Source organism: Macaca thibetana, chromosome 13, assembly GCF_024542745.1.
Source record: "Macaca thibetana thibetana isolate TM-01 chromosome 13, ASM2454274v1, whole genome shotgun sequence".
In the NCBI taxonomy this organism is placed as follows: Eukaryota; Metazoa; Chordata; class Mammalia; order Primates; family Cercopithecidae; genus Macaca; species Macaca thibetana.
Genome location: NC_065590.1, coordinates 52,816,558 through 52,834,285, shown reverse-complemented (window position 1 = coordinate 52,834,285; position 17,728 = coordinate 52,816,558). Strand labels below are relative to the sequence as shown.

At 38.8% G+C, this 17,728-nt stretch overlaps 1 protein-coding gene across 3 annotated transcripts in view; it reads left to right on the top strand.

The window, feature by feature from the left end:
• Positions 1–17,728, top strand: part of ACYP2 (acylphosphatase 2) — a 914,175-nt gene that overhangs the window by 723,572 nt on the left and 172,875 nt on the right. For all 3 annotated transcript variants that reach the window (XM_050753771.1, XM_050753772.1, XM_050753774.1), the window contains 2 exons: positions 12,153–12,169; positions 15,381–15,490. In XM_050753771.1, coding sequence (XP_050609728.1) covers positions 12,153–12,169; positions 15,381–15,490 — 127 coding nt within the window. The remainder of the gene's footprint in view (positions 1–12,152; positions 12,170–15,380; positions 15,491–17,728) is intronic.

The following is a 17,728-nucleotide window of genomic DNA, read 5'->3' as shown; positions in this document are numbered from 1 at the left end:
TCTTGGCCTCTCCCTTAAGGTTTCAAGGTTGCTGCTTAGCTCCAGTCATAATATTCACACCACGATTAGAAGAAGGGGTACCAGTGCAATACCCCAACATGGAGAAACCATCACGCCAGGCCAAGTCAGCCCCTATTGAAGAGTTATCTTGAAAGTCCTAACCAGTGACTTGGCTTACATTTCATTGGCCATTCACACTATAAGGAAGTCTGGGAAACATCAACTGGCACATTGCTGCCCCAAGTAAAATCAGAGTTCTGTTAGAAAGGAAGAATGGGAGAATGGATTTGGGGTATGTGCCTGTCACAGTTGTTCATATATTAAATAAAATTCTAAACAATTATTACATTTGATTTTTTTCCCCAAGTAGTGACACAAAAGGACACATTACAAAAAGATCGTGATCTTGTGTCCATGACCTCTTCCTCAAAACATTGAATCCATAACCAAAACCACCTAAATTTCTGTTAAGTTGATATTGAATCTTTTTTTTTTTTTTTTTTTTTTTGAGACAGAGTTTCATTCTTGTTGCCCAGGCTGGAGTGCAATGGTGCTATCTTGGCTCACTGCAACCTCCACCTACCAGGTTCAAGCGATTCTCCTGCCTCAGCCTCCTGCGTAGCTGGGATTACAGGCATGTGCCACCATGCCCAGCTAATTTTTTGTATTTTTAGTAGAGACGGGGTTTCTTCATGTTAGTCAGGCTGGTCTTGAACTCCTGACCTCAGGTGATCCACCTGTCTCGGCCTCCCAAAGTGCTGGGTTTACAGGCATGAGCCACCATGACTGGCCTATATTGAATCTTTTATATATGATTTATTTCAGCCTTGTTTATTTCCATCTATCACTGCCTTAAGCAATGGGTAACACTTTTATTATCCACCCAGTTCATCAAGAAGTATGAATTTAACCAAAAATTATGCCTCAAACTTAAGTGACATCCTGTAGCTCCACTGTTTTAAGATTTGATAAATCCATGTGTGTATCGTTACCATTCATAGTTAAAAATGCTTTTATTTGTTTATTTATTTGAAACAGAGTCTTGCTCTGTCGCCCAGGCTAGAGTGCAGCAGTATGATCACAGCTCACTGCAGGCTCAACTGATCCTCCCTGACTCTATCCTCCCTAATAGCTGGACTAGAGGCATATGCTATCATGTGCTATCTAAGCACATGTGCTATCATGTGCTATCTAAGAGGCATGTGCTGACTAGAGGCAAGTGCTATCATGCCCGGCTAAGTTTTGTATTCATAGTTTTTGTAGAGATGGGGTTTCACCATGTTGCCCAGGCTGGTCTTGAACTCTGGACTCAAGTGATTCATCTGCCTTGTCTTTCCAAAGTGCTGGGATTACAGGCATGAGCCACCATGCCCTGCCCCAAATGCTTTTAAATTTACAACTTTGAAAATATAAATCAAATGAAGATATACACATGGATTTTTAAAAAACTCAAATAGTATAGAAAAGCTGGTAATTAAAAGCAACAGCCACCATATCCTGCTCCAGTTTCCAGCCCCAAGTCCTGTATATTCTATAAAACAACCTTTTTTTAAAGTCTTTTGGGTTTTTAAAATTATTATTATTATTTTTTTTTAGACGGAGTCTCGCTCTATTGCCCAGGCTGGAGTGCAGTGGCATAATCTCGGCTCACTGCAAGCTCCGCCTCCCAGGTTGATGCCGTTCTCCTGCCTCAGCCTCCCGAGCAGCTGGGACTACAGGTGCCCACCACCACGCCTGGCTAATTTTTTGTATTTTTGGTAGAAATGGGGTTTCGCCGCGTTAGCCAGGGTGGTCTCGATCTCCTGACCTCGTGATCTGCCTGCCTTGGCCTCCCAAAGTGCTGGGATTACAGACGTGAGCCACAGCACCTGACCAACTCTTGTGGTTTCTATGTCTTTATAATGTATATGCTATATGTGTTTGGGCCATAATCCTGAAAGATACAATTGCAAACGCCATAATCTCGCATGTTGAAATTCCAAAACATCAAAATCCCTAAAGTCTAAAATCCCCCAAATCACAGTTTTGAAAGATCAAAATCCCAAAAATATAATCTGGAAAAAGTCATTCAAAGAGTATTTAAAATACTAATTTTTGGTCAGGTCCGGTGGTTCACACCTGTAATCCCAGCACTTTGGGAGGCCAAGGCGAGCAGATAACTTGAAGTCAGGAGTTTATGACCAGCCTGGCCAACATGGTGAAACCCTTTCTCCACTAAAAATACAAAAATTAGCTGGACGTCGTGGCAGGTGCCTGTAATCCCAGCTACTCGGGAGGCTGAGGCAGGAGAATCGCTTGAACCTGGGAGGCGGAGGTTGCAGTGAGCCGAGATTGCACCACTGCCCTCCAGCCTGAGTGACAGAGTGAGACTCCATCTCAAAAAAATAAATAAATAAATAAAAAGGAGATTTATTTGAGAAACACATACAAACATAATAGAAACTTCATAAGCCAGTTTGCACAAGAAGATAGGTAATAATAACATGTATTTTTGTGACTGTACATACTGCGGTATACTGATGACAGTCACATAGGTGTAATAGTTACAAGCAGATGAACTATATTCATAAGCAAGTAGGTCAAAAAGCAAAATGTATAAATGCGTATCACCACGGTTGGTAATTGTGTGCAACCAGTTTTGTAACTGGTCATCTGACATACCTTGATGGACAACCTAAGTCTTTGATGAGATTGATCAAAAGTTGTGATGGATCACCACTGTATATGCAGTCACTCAAAAAGCCAGGATGTCAAGAAATTTTATCTTTCACAGATGTACATATACAAGAAGGACATCTCTTTATTTATTTAGGAAGTTTCCACATTTTTACATACATACACAATAGTTACTAAGTCAGCGTTACGGTGACACACTTGTAGGGTCAAATTTGCCAGAAAAAAAAAAAAAGCCTAAAACAAATTAGAACTCTAAAAACCTTTACAAAGTTTATACCTCTGGCCGGGTGCAGTGGGTCATGCCTATAATCTCAGCACTTTGGGAGGCCTAGGCGGGTGGATCACCTGAAGTCAGGAGTTTGAGACCGGCCTGCCCAACATGGCAAAACCCTGTCTTTACTAAAAATGCAAAAAATTAGCCAGGCGTGGTGGTGTGTGTGCCTGTAATCCCAGCTACTCAGGAGGCTGAGGCAGGAGAATCACTTGAATCCAGGAGGTCGAGGTTGCAGTGAGCCGAGATCGTGCAACTGCACTCCAGCCTGGGTGACAAGAGTGAAACTTCATCTCAAAAAAAAAGAAAATTTGACATACAAAAAAACTGTATTACAGTGATAGATTATAGGCAGTTGCACGGAGATAGTCCATAAGAATTGGCCAACTTTTCACAATCGTTACCTATATTTTGGAGTCTTCCATCATGATGAATAGCTGCTTTTTTTTTTTTTTTTTTTTTTTTTTTGAGGACTTGGCTCTTTTTGGAAAATACATTTATATCCATATTCTACAGGGCACTGCTCTTTTTGAAATTCTTCTGTGATTTGATATACACTGACGTGAGCATCCCCTATTAAGGTTTTCCATCTTCAGTGCTATGCTTCTATGTTTTACATACATGAAAATTCATTCTGCATGCACTCATACAGATTACAAATTTAGTGTAGATGACACTTGTGATTAAACAACAACACCGTTATATGTCTTCTAATCCTACCATGTGCATGATTGTTTTTAAACCAGTCAGTAACTTTGCTGGTTTCTTCAGGCAAATGCAGATTCAATACATTAAAAGCTGGGCCGGGTGCGGTGACTCAGGCCTGTAATCCCAGCACTTTGGGAGGCCGAGTTGGGTGGATCATGAGGTCAGGAGATTGACACCATCTTGGCTAACATGGTGAAACCCCATCTCTACTAAAAATAAAAAATTACAAAAATACAAAAAATTAGCTGGGTTTGGTGGTTTGCGCCTGTAGTCCCAGTTACTGTGGAGGCTGAGGCAGGAGAAATCGCTTGAACTTGGGAGGCGGAGGTTGTAGTGAGCCGAGATCGTGCCACGCCACTGCGCTCTAGCCTGGGCGACAGAACGAGACTGTCTCAAAAAAAAAAAAAAAAAAAGCTCCTGGAATTTCATCAACTGGAAGGAAAGCCAATGCAGACAAATGACACATTTTTAAATTGAAGTTTTCGTCATTGTCATATCTCACGGCCAATCGACTCATCTAAGTTTTCCACTAAATGCATCAGACTGAATGGAAAAAACAAACTTTGTTAGTGACATCTTGAAATTCACTTTAGAAGCTTTGATTGCTCCTAATCTGTCATTATGATTTGGGGATTCAGTTGAATCCATTTTCTTTTGCAGCATCCACCAAATCTTCAAGTAAGTATTTTACAAAGTGCTTCCCTTTTGTCCAGTCATTCGTACATAAATGAGTGGTTAAGTTCTAGAATTTTGAGATCCCACAGGGGGATGAATTGTATGCAACTGGTAAAAAATAGGGTGGTTTTGAAAGTGCCACACATTAGCCAAAATGAAGCATGCACTGGTTTTTCTTTGTTAGATTGAGTGGTTTAAGAAATATAAGAAGTCTATCTTCTTTGATGGACAGATCCCTAATCAAGAATAGTTCATCATTTAATGTGTTTTGTATCACCGAAGGAACCTCTGTATCAGCAAGGTCACTGAGCTTTTCAATTCATTCAGAAGGTCACTGAGCTTTTCAAATTCCATTTTTTTTTTTTTTTTTTTTTGGCTGGACATAGTGGCTCATGCTTGTAATCCCAGTGCTTTGGAAGGATGAGGCAGTTGAATTGAGTGAGGCCAGAAGTTTGAGACTAGCCTGAGCAACATAGTGAGACTCCATCTCTACAAAAATTTTAAAATTATCCAGGCATGCTGGTGTGCACTTGTAGTTCTAGCTACTTGGAATGTTGAGGTGAAAGAATTGGTTAAGACCAAGAGTTTGAGACCGCAGTGAGCTATGATCACACCACTGCACTCCAGCCTGGGCAGCAGAGCGAGACCCCATCTCTTAAAAAAATACCTTTTATTCTCCGATGAAAGTCATTTCTTTTTTCCTTTTTCCACCTTTTTAAAAAAACATTTGGTTGGTACAAAAGAAGGACATTTTTTTAAGGCAAGCGTGGTACTATGTGTGAAGATGCAGAAGTCATACACAATTAAGTAATTTGGCAGGGAAGATTTCTTGTATCTTTTGCCTGCATTTTCACTTCTCTGAAACACTCAAAACGTTGAGGGCAGATCTTCCCCACTTGGTCTACTCAGACTCAGTAATCTCTGGAAACACCCTTACAGACACACCCAAAATAATGCTTTATCAGGTTTCTAGGTATTCCTTAATCCAGTCAAATTGACACCTAAAATTAAGTTCACAAATCCAGCCCTTGTCAATTTGGCACCCATATGTGTCTCCTTAAACCATAATTCACTTCCAAATAAAGACAATAACAAGGTAATAGTTCTGTTTAACATGATGCAACTAACATGATGCAACTGTCATGCACACAATCAAACGTGTACTAATCCCATCCCCAGAATTAGGCTTTCTAGATTTTACCATTCAGAATTTTAATCTTTCAGGATTGTCATTTTCAGGCTTTTAATCATTAGGGATTTTCGACTTTAGAGATTTTTAATTAAAATTTTTATTTTTCTTTCAGAAATGAAGTCTTGCTATGCTGCCCAGGCTGATCTCGAACTCCTGGACTCAATCAATCCTCCTGCCTCAGCCTCTCAAAGTGCTGGGCTTACAGGTGTAAGCCACCATACCTGGCTGACTTTAGGGATTTTGATCTTTCAGGATTTCAACATTTAGGATTATAGCATTTGAGATTATGATTGGCACTAATACTATGTATATGCCTAATGTTATGTATATGCATAATGTCAGTTTAGCATTATTAGTAACTTCTTGCTATCTGTTATGGTATATATACTATCTATTATATATAATAGATATGTATTATAGGGATATATGTGAGCATATAAGCATATATGTGTACATAGATATGTATATTATATATTCAGTCACTGTATATTATCACTGTGGAAAGTTCTGCTAGAATCAACATAGAACTATTGAGATTCTTTCCAGAACTTTGAATGCTATAAATTTAGCATCACCACTTTGAAAGTAAACTTAAAGCCTAATAAATATGATTATATGTATATTCACAATATATGTTAACAATATAATCAATATGTTAATATTAATGATACATTATATTATAAATGTGTAATATATATAACAAACACATAATAATTTATATGATAAATTATTATAGGATAGTTAAATATTTCACATAAATATTTATTAGCTGGTTTTTAAAAATTCATTTATTCAACAACCATGTGCCAAGCTCTGGTCTAGGTGTTGGGAACACAGTAGTAAACAAGACAGAAAAATTCCCGTTCTTACGGAACTGACAATCTACTGTAAAGATAGGAAATGAAAAAGTAAACAATGCATGTGCAGGAAACATGGGGTGCATTGCTGTTTTAGATAAATTGGTTGGGGAATATTTCTTTAAGGAAGTGACATTTGTATAGAGAGATGAATAATGGGAAGGAGCCAGGAATGAGAATATCAGGGGACAGAGGATTCAGGCAGAAGGAATAGTCAGTACAAAGGCCAGGGAGCTTGGCATGTTTAAGGGGCCAAGGGAGGCATATCTGGCTGGAATGGGGTGAGTAAAGAGGGAGAACTAGGATATGAGGTAGAGGAATTAGGAGGCTGTGGCAACCAGAATACATTTCATTTCCAGTGTAATGGGAGCCCCTGCGGGCTTTTAAGCTGGGGAAGGAAATGATTTGATTTTACTTGAAAGAAAACCATGTTGGCTGCTTTATGGAGAATATGCTATAGTGGGGCAGAACTGGAAGCAGGGAGGCTAGTTAAGGAGGTTCTTGTAGTAGATAAGTTGAAAGATTATGGTAACTTTAAGTATATAAACATTATCACCCATTCTTCTAGATAAAGTTGGAACAGAATTAAACTATTTTTCAGTAAATCTTCAGTAATGACAGGGGCCTAGAAATAATTTAGAAAATGAGTACAGTGCATGGGTTTGAATATTTAACTATGCGTGGTATCCAGATATGCCCTGATCTGAAACCTCGGGCCTTTGAGCATGCTCTTCTATCTGTAATGTTCTACTCTCATCATACTAATTTTTGCTCATCATTGAAGTCTCAGCTCTAAGACTGTTTTTCAACAAGCCAGCCTTAAAATCACCCAAGAGTGATTGTCTGTCATGTGGCTGTCTCATGAACTCTAATTTGTATCAAGGTTTATGGATTTTACAGCTCCAAATTGTCCGTTATTTTAATTGCAACATTTAATTGCCAGTTTACTTGTCCATCTTTCCCACTAGATTGTAAACTCTTAGATGCAGGGACTGTGTTTTACTCATCTCATTCTTTGCACTTAAAATTAGACAATTGAAAAATGCTTGTTAAGTGAATAATCAATGTTTACCTGTGTGCCTGTTAGATTTACCTGAGTTACCAGATTCTTAGATTATGTTAGTGTGACTAAAATATTATATCAATAGATTGGAGTAGGTAATTTCCTTAACACTGCAACACATAGTGGAATATCTGTGTTTGATTCCACTTTAAAAATTTTCTCAAACCCCATCACCATAAGCGAATGGTCTTTGACATCATCAATGAATAGATGGTGGAAGGGCTGCTCGAGATTCGGAAATGTTGAAAGGACGTTGCTCTTCACTGAGGGGCATGTTGTCAGTTTCCCTCTTTGGGCAGCTCCAGTATTTCTAGTAGTAAGTGGTACAGATAGAGGGGGAAATCTACGTGACAGGCTGCCTAGGCTCTGCCAATGTCAGGTCCCTTTAGGGTGCAGGAGGGGAGAGTTGCCTTTTTATCATCCATGGTTTCTTTCATGTAATGCTTCTGAATTGTGAAAAGGTGAGGCAACAATGACATGCAAATGCATGAGTTATTATCAACAGCAACTTGAACAGTGTGATGGAGCGCGCATCAGATCTTTGGTACCCTACGAGATTTTAATTTTCTCCTTTTGATGCAATTCTTGACCTGAAATATAAACCCTTTTCAAATCTCTCCCAGACTTTTCTTTAAGGGGGAGTCAGCCATTGGCTGTAAACATTAGTGGGCATAAGAATTGCCTGGAAAGCATGTGAAAACAGATTACTGGGCTCCACCTGAAGCATTTCTGTTCCTTGGAGCAGGGGCCCAAGAATTTTATTTTCTAAACAAAACTCTCAGGTGCTGCTGTTTCATGGACCACTCTTTAAATAGGAAAGAGATGGACCACATGTTTCTAATTTCTGCTTACTGCCATTGCACGTGCTTTCTCTTTTCATAACGCTCATATTTGGGCCTGTTAGTGGTTGAGGAACTCAGCGGGCATATACACAATACAGCCTAGACCAAAACTTTCAGTCTACTTACTTGGTCAGTGTCTTACTGTGTTCTGGGATCCCCTGACTCTTATGATAAAAAGACTGCACACTTTTGCCTGCACAGTGCAGCCTGTCTTCTCTCCTGTTTTCTCTCTCTCTTCTACATGGTCTGGTTGACCTGAAGTTTCTGGAATTTTCTGCTAATTCCTTTTATATCTACTAGCTAATGTCTTTCTCTCCATCTATATAACAGATTGCCTTTCTGATTCTCTTTCAGATCAATACTTCCCACTCATGTTATCTCCACATTGAACATCTATCTTTTGAAATATTTTATAGCCTTATAAAAATTCCATTTGTGATACTATCCTGTCTTTATTGCTTTGCTGCTTTTTTTCCTTCATATTTGTTGGGTACCACAGTATACTACCATCAGGAAATTATCAATCTGCTTGCAAGACTGCATAAAATATCTAAGCTACCGATCCTTTCTTCTGTATCCTCTTAACCAGATTCAACTGCTGTATGTAGAATCAACACCTCTTGGACTCTTTGGAGATTGATCCATCCCCTGTGACTTCCCAATGTGTTCTTTTATAATTAGTTTTCAATTGAGATAGAATATAAATTCAGCAACATTCACCTTTTATAGTGTACAATTGAATGAATTTTTTTTTTTTTTGAGACAAAGTCTCGCTCTGTTGCCCAAGCTGGAGTGCAATAGCATGATCTTGGCTCACTGAAACCTCTGCCTCCTGGGTTCAAGTGATTCTCCTGTCTCAGCCTCCCAACTAGCTAGGATTACAGGCACCCGCCATTATGTCCAGCTAATTTTCGTATTTTTGTAGAGATGGGATTTCACCATATTGGTCAGGCTGGTCTTGAACTCCTGACCTCAGGTGATCCACCTGCCTTGGCTGTGGAATTTTCTGCTAATTCCTTTTATATCTACTAGCTAATGTCTAGTAATCTTTGGGATTATCTAGTAATCCCAAAGGGATTACAGGTGTGAGCCACCACGCCTGGCCCAGTGAATTTTTAACAAATGCATACAGTCATGTAATCCTCACCACAATTGAGATATAGAACAGTCCCATCACCCTGAATTTCTTCACCCCCCATTGTAGCACTCTCGCCTCTACTCCTGGCCCTTGGCAACTGACAATCAGTTTTCTGTCCTTATAGTTTTGCATTTTCCAGAAAGTGGAATTACACAGTATGTGTGAGTCTGGCCTCTCTTACTTAGCATAATGCATTTGTGATTCATACGTGTTGTTGCTTGTATCCATGGTTCATTCCTTTTTATTGCTGCAGCTGCATGGTATTCCATTGTGTGGATCTACCACAGTTTTTTATCCATTTCCAGTGTTTTTTAATTGCTATGTCCTCTCCTCTAAACTGAAGTGTTTTTTTTTTCTCTCTTTGTCATTTGGCTTCTTGAGTACTGAAAAGTAAATTTCCAAATTTACCATGTGTTCTAGGTAGAAATAAAAACTAAGTTGCAATAGGTACTAACAAGCTCTGAATTTCTGCACCTGATACATTCCTGATGTTTCTTTACTTAGGCCTATTTTAGCCAACTCTCAAGCAGAAGCTGAGATGTGGGGGCGTATCTATCCCAAAGAAGCCTGTTCTAATTCATCCTTTTGGATCAAGAGTTTTCCAACTTGCAATTTGAAGGACTGACTTGAGATCTGTTATTTAGGGTCATTGCTGCAATTCCCAGGAGAGATGTAAGAAGGCTTCCCTTTCCCTCAAGGGGTCCCATATCATAAATACATATCCCTGATAATTTGGAACCAGCTTGCCTCTTGTGTCACCCCCACTCTAGGGCCCAGTTCTCTATGTATCAATGTTTGGTTCCAAACAACCCAAGGTATGAAGTCCCATAGTGTTCTTGACCTCTGTCTGAGATGAGACTCTCATAGTTTTGCAGGCTGGGTAAGCAAAGTATAAGATACCATCATAGTTGGCCAATATAGAACAGCTTATTATGGTCTACATAGGGCAAACATAACCAAGACCAACAATACTTCTCAACCTACATGGTTCAAAGTCTGAACATAATGTAATCTACACTATAGAGATTCTAAGAATCATTTCCATCTCATAAGTTTCCATTAGTACTGAGGCTTCAGAGCCAGGGACAGTGGCTCATGCCTGGAGTCCCAGCTACTCAGGAGGCAAGGCAGGAGGATTCCTTGAGCCCAGGAGTTCGAGGGGGCAGTGAGCTATGATTGCACCACTGTGTTCCAGCCTGGGCGCAGAGCAAGACCCTGTCTCTAAAATAAATAAGTAAGTAAATAAATAAATAAATAAAAGGACTGAGGCTTCAGAAGCCAAGTTATGGTCAAGCATATCATTTCATGATATGTTTCATTGGTTCTGTAACTAGCAATAAAATACACGGATGTTTTATTACATTTAAATTTGTATTTAGTCCTTACATTTTAAGAAGATATCTTAAAAGTTGAGGACAGCTAAATTTTATGCCAAGTATACTCAACTGTACCTGTAATAAGTATTTTGTTTTATTTAGCATTTAAAAATAGAGTGAGGCCGGGCGCGGTGGCTCAAGCCTGTAATCCCAGCACTTTGGGAGGCCGAGACGGGCGGATCACGGGGTCAGGAGATTGAGACCACCCTGGCTAACACGGTGAAACCCCGTCTCTACTAAAAAATACAAAAAACTAGCCGGGCGAGGTAGCGGGCACCTGTAGTCCCAGCTACTCGGGAAGCTGAGGCGGGAGAATGGCATAAACCCGGGAGGCGGAGCTTGCAGTGAGCTGAGATCCGGTCACTGCACTCCAGCCTGGGAGACAGAGCGAAACTCCGTCTCAAAAAAAAAAAAAAAAAAAAAAAAAAAAAAAATCAAATAGAGTGAATATGTGCTTCAGCATTTTATTTATTTGGATTCAGAATATTACTATTTTTCTCCAAAAAGTCTTCCTTTTCACATTTCATTTTTAAAGAAACTACTTTTCAAAAACAGTTTCTAAATACATTCAGATATTAAACATTTTACTTATTTCATTTACTTACGACATAATAAATACAGGGGTTCGCCCTTGTTCTCGGATCGGGATGCAGTCCAAGAACCCCAGTGGATGCCTGAAACTGTGGATAGTGTAGAACCCTAGATATTCTAAGCATTTATCATTCACTGTGGCCATAACTTTTACAGTTTGAGGTGTAACAGCAAAACTAGCACAAATTTCTTTTTCCTTCTTCTCAGTTTCACAGACAGAAGATTGCTTTACTTTAGATCTTAGCAGCGTCGGCATACAATGTTTTTCTTTCCTTATCAAGTCGAGAACTTTCACCTTTTCACCTAAAGGAAGCACATGATGGTTTCTCTTTGGCACATTTGCCAGCATCACTACTCTTGTGTTTTGGGGGTCATCGTTAAGTAAAATAAGGGTTACTTGAACATGAGCACTGCAGTACCACCAAGTCAGTCGATCTGATAACCAAGAGGGCTACCTAGTGACCAACGGGCAGGGAGTGTCTACAGTGTGGATCTGCTGGACAAAGGGATATTTCATGGGTGGGACAGCGTGAGATTTCACTATGCTACTTAGAAAGGCATTCAATTTAAAACTTATGAATTGTTTATTTCTGGAATTTTAAACGTAATATTATAGGACCGCAGTTGATTGAGGGTTAAGTGAAACTGCAGAAGGTGAAACCAAGGATAAATGGGGACCACCTAGATAAAAGTTAAGTCAGGAAATACATAACTTTTTAAAGGCGGACAAGCTGACAATTCTTTTTATCTTTCTTTTTTACAGGAGTTTGCTTCAGAATGGTAAGTCAATACAGTCTTTATTATTTTGCCATTTTTTCAACTGTTATTCCCAATTACAGAGATAGGGCACTTTTCTACTTGGCGCTAGTCTACTATTTACTCCCTGTCCTTGACAGCAAATGAAGAAATATGTGTATTTCTTTGAAATTACTGATTGAGATTTTTATTAACGCTAAAAACATTGTACCCTTCTTCGTATTTACTTAACATTTTCTACATTCAAAAGTACCTCTCTTTGGGTGATTTTAATGAAACGCTTTGATTAGGTGTATTGAATACAAAGTAGGGGATTTTCTACATGTTCTGGATGGAAGAAATCCTATAGGCCAAGGTACATATGTTGCACTGCAAAACAAAACACGCTGATGTTGTATAATGAAGTGGTTCCCAGGATTTAGCAGATTAAGCTCCATGTTGCGTTTTAAAATTTATTTATCTTTTTATTTATTTATTTAGTTCGGAGACAGAGTCTTGCTCTGTTGCCCAGTCTGGAATACAGTGGTACGATTTCAGCTCACTGCAGCCTCCGCCTCCCAGGCTCAAGCGATTTTCCTGCCTCAGCCTCCCAAGGAGCTGGGATTACAGGCGCCTGCTACCACATCCAGCTACTTTTTTATTTTTAGTAGAGATGGCATTTCACCATGTTGGCCAGGCCGGTCTTGAACTCCTGGCCTTAAGTGATCCAGCCACCTCAGCCTCCCAGAGTGCTGGGATTATAGGCATGAGCCACCATGCCCAGCTCAGCTAATTTTTTTTTTTTTTTTTAATTTTTGTAGAGACAGGGTTTCACCATGTTGCCTAGGCTGGTCTTGAACTCTTGACCTCAAGTGATTCACCCTCGTTGGCCTCCCAAAGTGCTGGGATTACAGGCTGAGCCACCATGCCTGGCTCCATGTTGCTTTTAAAATTTTAACTTTTTTAAAGTACTCCTTTCCTACAAGTTAATTGTGGCATGCATTTTCACCTACTATCTTAGCTGGGTCACTAGATTAGGTCCCTGGTTTCCAACCCCTGAGGGTTCCAATATTTTCCCATCAGTAAAGTCTCTATTATGAGGCAGCCCCATCCCCCAAAATTCAGATTGTCTCCCTTTTCATTATTATCTAGTAAGAAAGTGACTTATTTTCAGGGCCACCTCTTACATCAGTCTTAGCTGTTAGCATTTTGATTTATGTTGTTTCATACAGCTGGGGCTGTGGAGTGTAGAGATCTTGATCACCCTGGCCTCCATACAGGAGAAGAGTATGTTTTTGAAAAGTTCTAAGGCTGGGTGCAGTGGCTCATGCCTGTAATCCTAGCACTTTGGGAGGCCGAGGCAGGTGGATCACCTGAGGTCAGGAGACCAGCCCGGCCAACATGGTGAAACCCTGTCTCTACTAAAAATATAAAAATTAGCTGGGCGTGGTGGCACATGCCTATAATCCCAGCTACTTGGGAGGCTGAGGCAGGAGAATCGCTTGAACTTGGGAGGCAAAGGTTTCAGTGAGCCGAAATGGCACCACTGCACTCCAGCCTGGACGACAAGAGTGAAATTCCATCTCAAAAGAAAAAAATAGTTCTAGTAGACTGGATTGATAGGAATTTTAGTATGATGCAGTTAAAATAATTCAAAATCAAAATGTTGCTACTTACATAGCATAACTGAATTTGGATCTAGAAAAAGGAAATTTTAAAAGACTATTAATAATAATAGGAGAGAGAAATCTACCCATAGACAATTATAACATTTCTGTGCCAAGTCCAGAGCCAACAGAAAACATCAGAATCTTTTAGTCTTGTAATAACTCTGCAAACCAGCATGTTTATGCTAGTGTTCTTGCTAGTTTAATTTTCTTTCTTTTTTTAAAAAAAATTATTTTAGGTTCAGGGGTACATGTATAGGTTTGTTATGTAGGTAAACTTGTGTCATGGGGGTTTATTATACAGAGTATTTCATGACCCAGGTACTAAGCCTAGTACCCAATACTTATTATTTTCTGCTCCTCTCCCTCCTCCCACTCTCCATCTTCAGGTAGGCCCCAGTGTCTGTTGTTCCCCTCTTTGTGTCCACGTGTTCTCATAATTTAGCTCCCACTTATGTGTAAGAACATGCAGTATTTGATTTTCTATTCCTGTGTTAGTTTGCTAAGGATAATGGCCTCCTGCTCCATTCATGTTCCTGCAAAGGACACGATCTCATTCTTTTTTATGGCTGCATGGTATTCCATGGTGTGTATGTACCACATTTTCTTTATCCAGTCTACCATTGATGGGCATTTAGGTTGATTCCATGTCTTGGCTATTGTGAATAGTGCTGCAGTGAACATATGTGTGCATGTGTCTTTATGATGAAACAATTTATATTCTTTTGGGTATATACCCAATAATGGGATTGCTGGGTCGAATGGTAGTTCTGTTTTTAGCTATTTGAGGAATTGCCACACTGCTTTCCACAGTGTTTGGACCAATTTGCACTCCCACCAACAGTTTGTAAGCATTCCCTTTCCTCTGCAACCTGGCCAGCATCTGTTATTTTTTGGCTTTTTAATAATCACCATTCTGACTGGTGTGAGATGGTATCTCATTGTGGTTTTGATTTGCATTTCTCTAATAATCGGTGATACTGAGCTTTTTTTCATATGTTTCTTGGCCACACATATGTCTACTTTTGAGAAGTGTCTGTTCGTGTCCTTGCCTACTTTTTTAATGGGGTTGTTTATAATTTTCTTATTAAAATGATTTTCCTCATTTTTTACTGGAAATTTCAAACTGTTTTAGTCTCTATTTCTGCTTATCAATACTCTATGCTGATCATAATTGTATATTTTTTTCTCAGTGATTGAGAATCTTGGATCGATTATCATTTGGAACTCAAGTTAACAATGTGATTTAGTGTTAGCAGTCTTAAGGGCAATACAGCTAAATTTTATGTATCCAAAAACACATCATAGAAACTGTTACTGAAATAATTCTCACTCTAAGCATATTTTTTCATAATGTTTTTATCAAAGTGGAATTGTTTTTACTGAAAGTGGAATTTAACAAAAGATACCATTTACGTGAAGATTCTTTTATAAATAGAGGTGTTACTGTAGGTCATCTATACAATTGTTGGCATAGACTACAAAGAATGATTATTAGGTTAGCATTTTTTGGATATTAGAATCAAGTATGTTATGAATTCAGACTTTTGATGCTGTGCTTTCTTCTTCTTGTTTTTTCCTGAAACCAGTATACAGAAGATGAAGCTAGGAAAATAGGAGTGGTTGGCTGGGTGAAGAATACCAGCAAAGGCACCGTGACAGGCCAAGTGCAGGGGCCAGAAGACAAAGTCAATTCCATGTGAGTAGTAAAATTAATAACATGTACATGAACTTTGTGAGGTTGCTCTTTTTTAGTTTTTTAAGACATGGCCTTGCTCTATCTCCCAGGCTGGAGTGCAGTGGCATGATCTCGGCTCACTACAACTTCTGCCCAGTACAACCTCTGCCTTCCAGGCTCAGATCCCCCCAACTCAGCCTCCCAAGTAGCTGGGACTACAGGTGTGAGCCACCATGCCTGAACTTATGAGGCTATTTTAATGTTTCATTGGACAGTAAGAATAGTATTGATGGACCAGATTTTGTTTGTAGACTTATAATCAAACTAATATGTTTGTAGGCAGGCCTGTGAAGAAATTCTCAGAGTTGGGAGTAGCATTTCTGTGTTTAGGAATGGACTTCCAACTTGGACTGGCCTGGAGAAGAGTTGTGGCTTTACTCTCCAATCTGTATGTCCTGTTGCAACTCCTCCAGTGTTATGGAGATGTCCAGGGCCCAGGTAGTTCTCATTTGAAGTGTTGTGACAGATGCATAGTGCCTCTGGATGGTTCGTGAAGTTCTTAGGGTAGCATTCCAGGCAAAAAGATTGCCATCTCCTTTTTATTGTTAAGCGCCTTATTTGTCTAATTGTAATTTTATTTTTCCTGCCAATGAGAATGTGTTTAATGAGCTGGATGGTTACCAAACTATGAATCCTGGAAGTCCAAAAGAGGCCAGATTCAGGAATATGGGGGAAAATGCCTTGTGTACACGATGTCATTTTCAAAAGCCTTGTGTTTTCAGCTTCATAATTTCCACTGCTCTCTGTAGTCTTTTTTTAAAAAAAATTAAAAAATAGCTAACATTTATTGAGCATTTACATGTTAGGCAATATGCTAAGCACCTGACATGAATTACCTCACTTAATCTTTACAACAGATCTTATGAGGTAGGTACTAAGTAACACTCAATTTATTTTATTGTTTGTAATTTATCTTTGTTTTCATTACTTAATATTTTTAGATTTCCAAAGCAATAGTTTTTTGCTTATTATAGTAAGTGAAGTAACATAACACCCAGATGTATAAAGGTAAAACTTGTAATGTGTACTTTTCAATTCCCTTCCTTTATTAACCTGTGACAAGGAATACTTTCCATAGCTTTCTCTTTCACTTAAAAATAGTTAAGTATGCATTTATAACTAAGGTTTTGCTGATTTTTACTGAAATGGAATACCTTATGCATGTTTTTCCATAGTTTGTATTTTCATTTTCTGGACATTTCAGTAAACAGTAAATATATAATTAATCAACTCCTTATTTTTCTAATTTTTTAATGTTTAGGTACATACTTGCGTTTGTGTGTAAAACTGCACCTCAAATTGAAAAGTGGGGTCCAAAAATTCAGTTTGATAAACTGTGGGGTGACTGTTAATGAAAAACAGTATTTTTAAGTAGAATCGTCACAAAATGTACAAGAAATTTTGGGACTTCCGTTGTACAGAACTGACAGTTCAATGGAAGAGAATATGCCAAATGATTGTGACGAAGTTTTAAAGTAGAGGCTATGTCCCATGATGGGAGGGAGCCTAGAAAAAAATAATAACATAGTTTTTAAAAACTGGGGACTATGTGGAAGATAGAAGCTCATACCAATCATGTTATATTCCTAATCCACATTACAGAGGGTCATTGATTAATTTGCTTAACATAAATGAAATAGTTTCATACATTGTGCTCACGTTTTCTTTTCAACCCCTGCATTCTCCACCACCCTTCTTAAGTAACTTGTGTCAGCAAGCTAGTGTGTATTCTTCTGCTTGTCTCCATGTTCACATTCTGTCTCTCACATACACATGTCTGCACACACACACATTTATGGGTTTTGTTCAATATTTGCTTTTTTAAAAATGGGATCATGGTGTATTCCCTGCTCTGCATCTTACTTTATCACTCAAAGATACATCCAGGAAAATCCTTTCAAGTCAAACGGTAATCTCTAATTCATTCTTTTTATTGGCTGCTTAATATATTCCACAATATATAGATTTATTATTACCTTATTGCCGGAAATTTATTTTTTTCTTACTTGTGTTTTGCAATAAGAACAATGCTGCAATAAACATTTTATTGGCGATTTTATTTTTGTTGTATAGATTCCCAGGAGTGTGATTTGCTGGTTGAAGTGTCTGTGTATTTTTAATGTAAACATATTTGTCAGACTGCTTTACAAAACAGCTGTAAACAATGTACATTGTTTTCCTCCTCATCCTGTCAGCAAT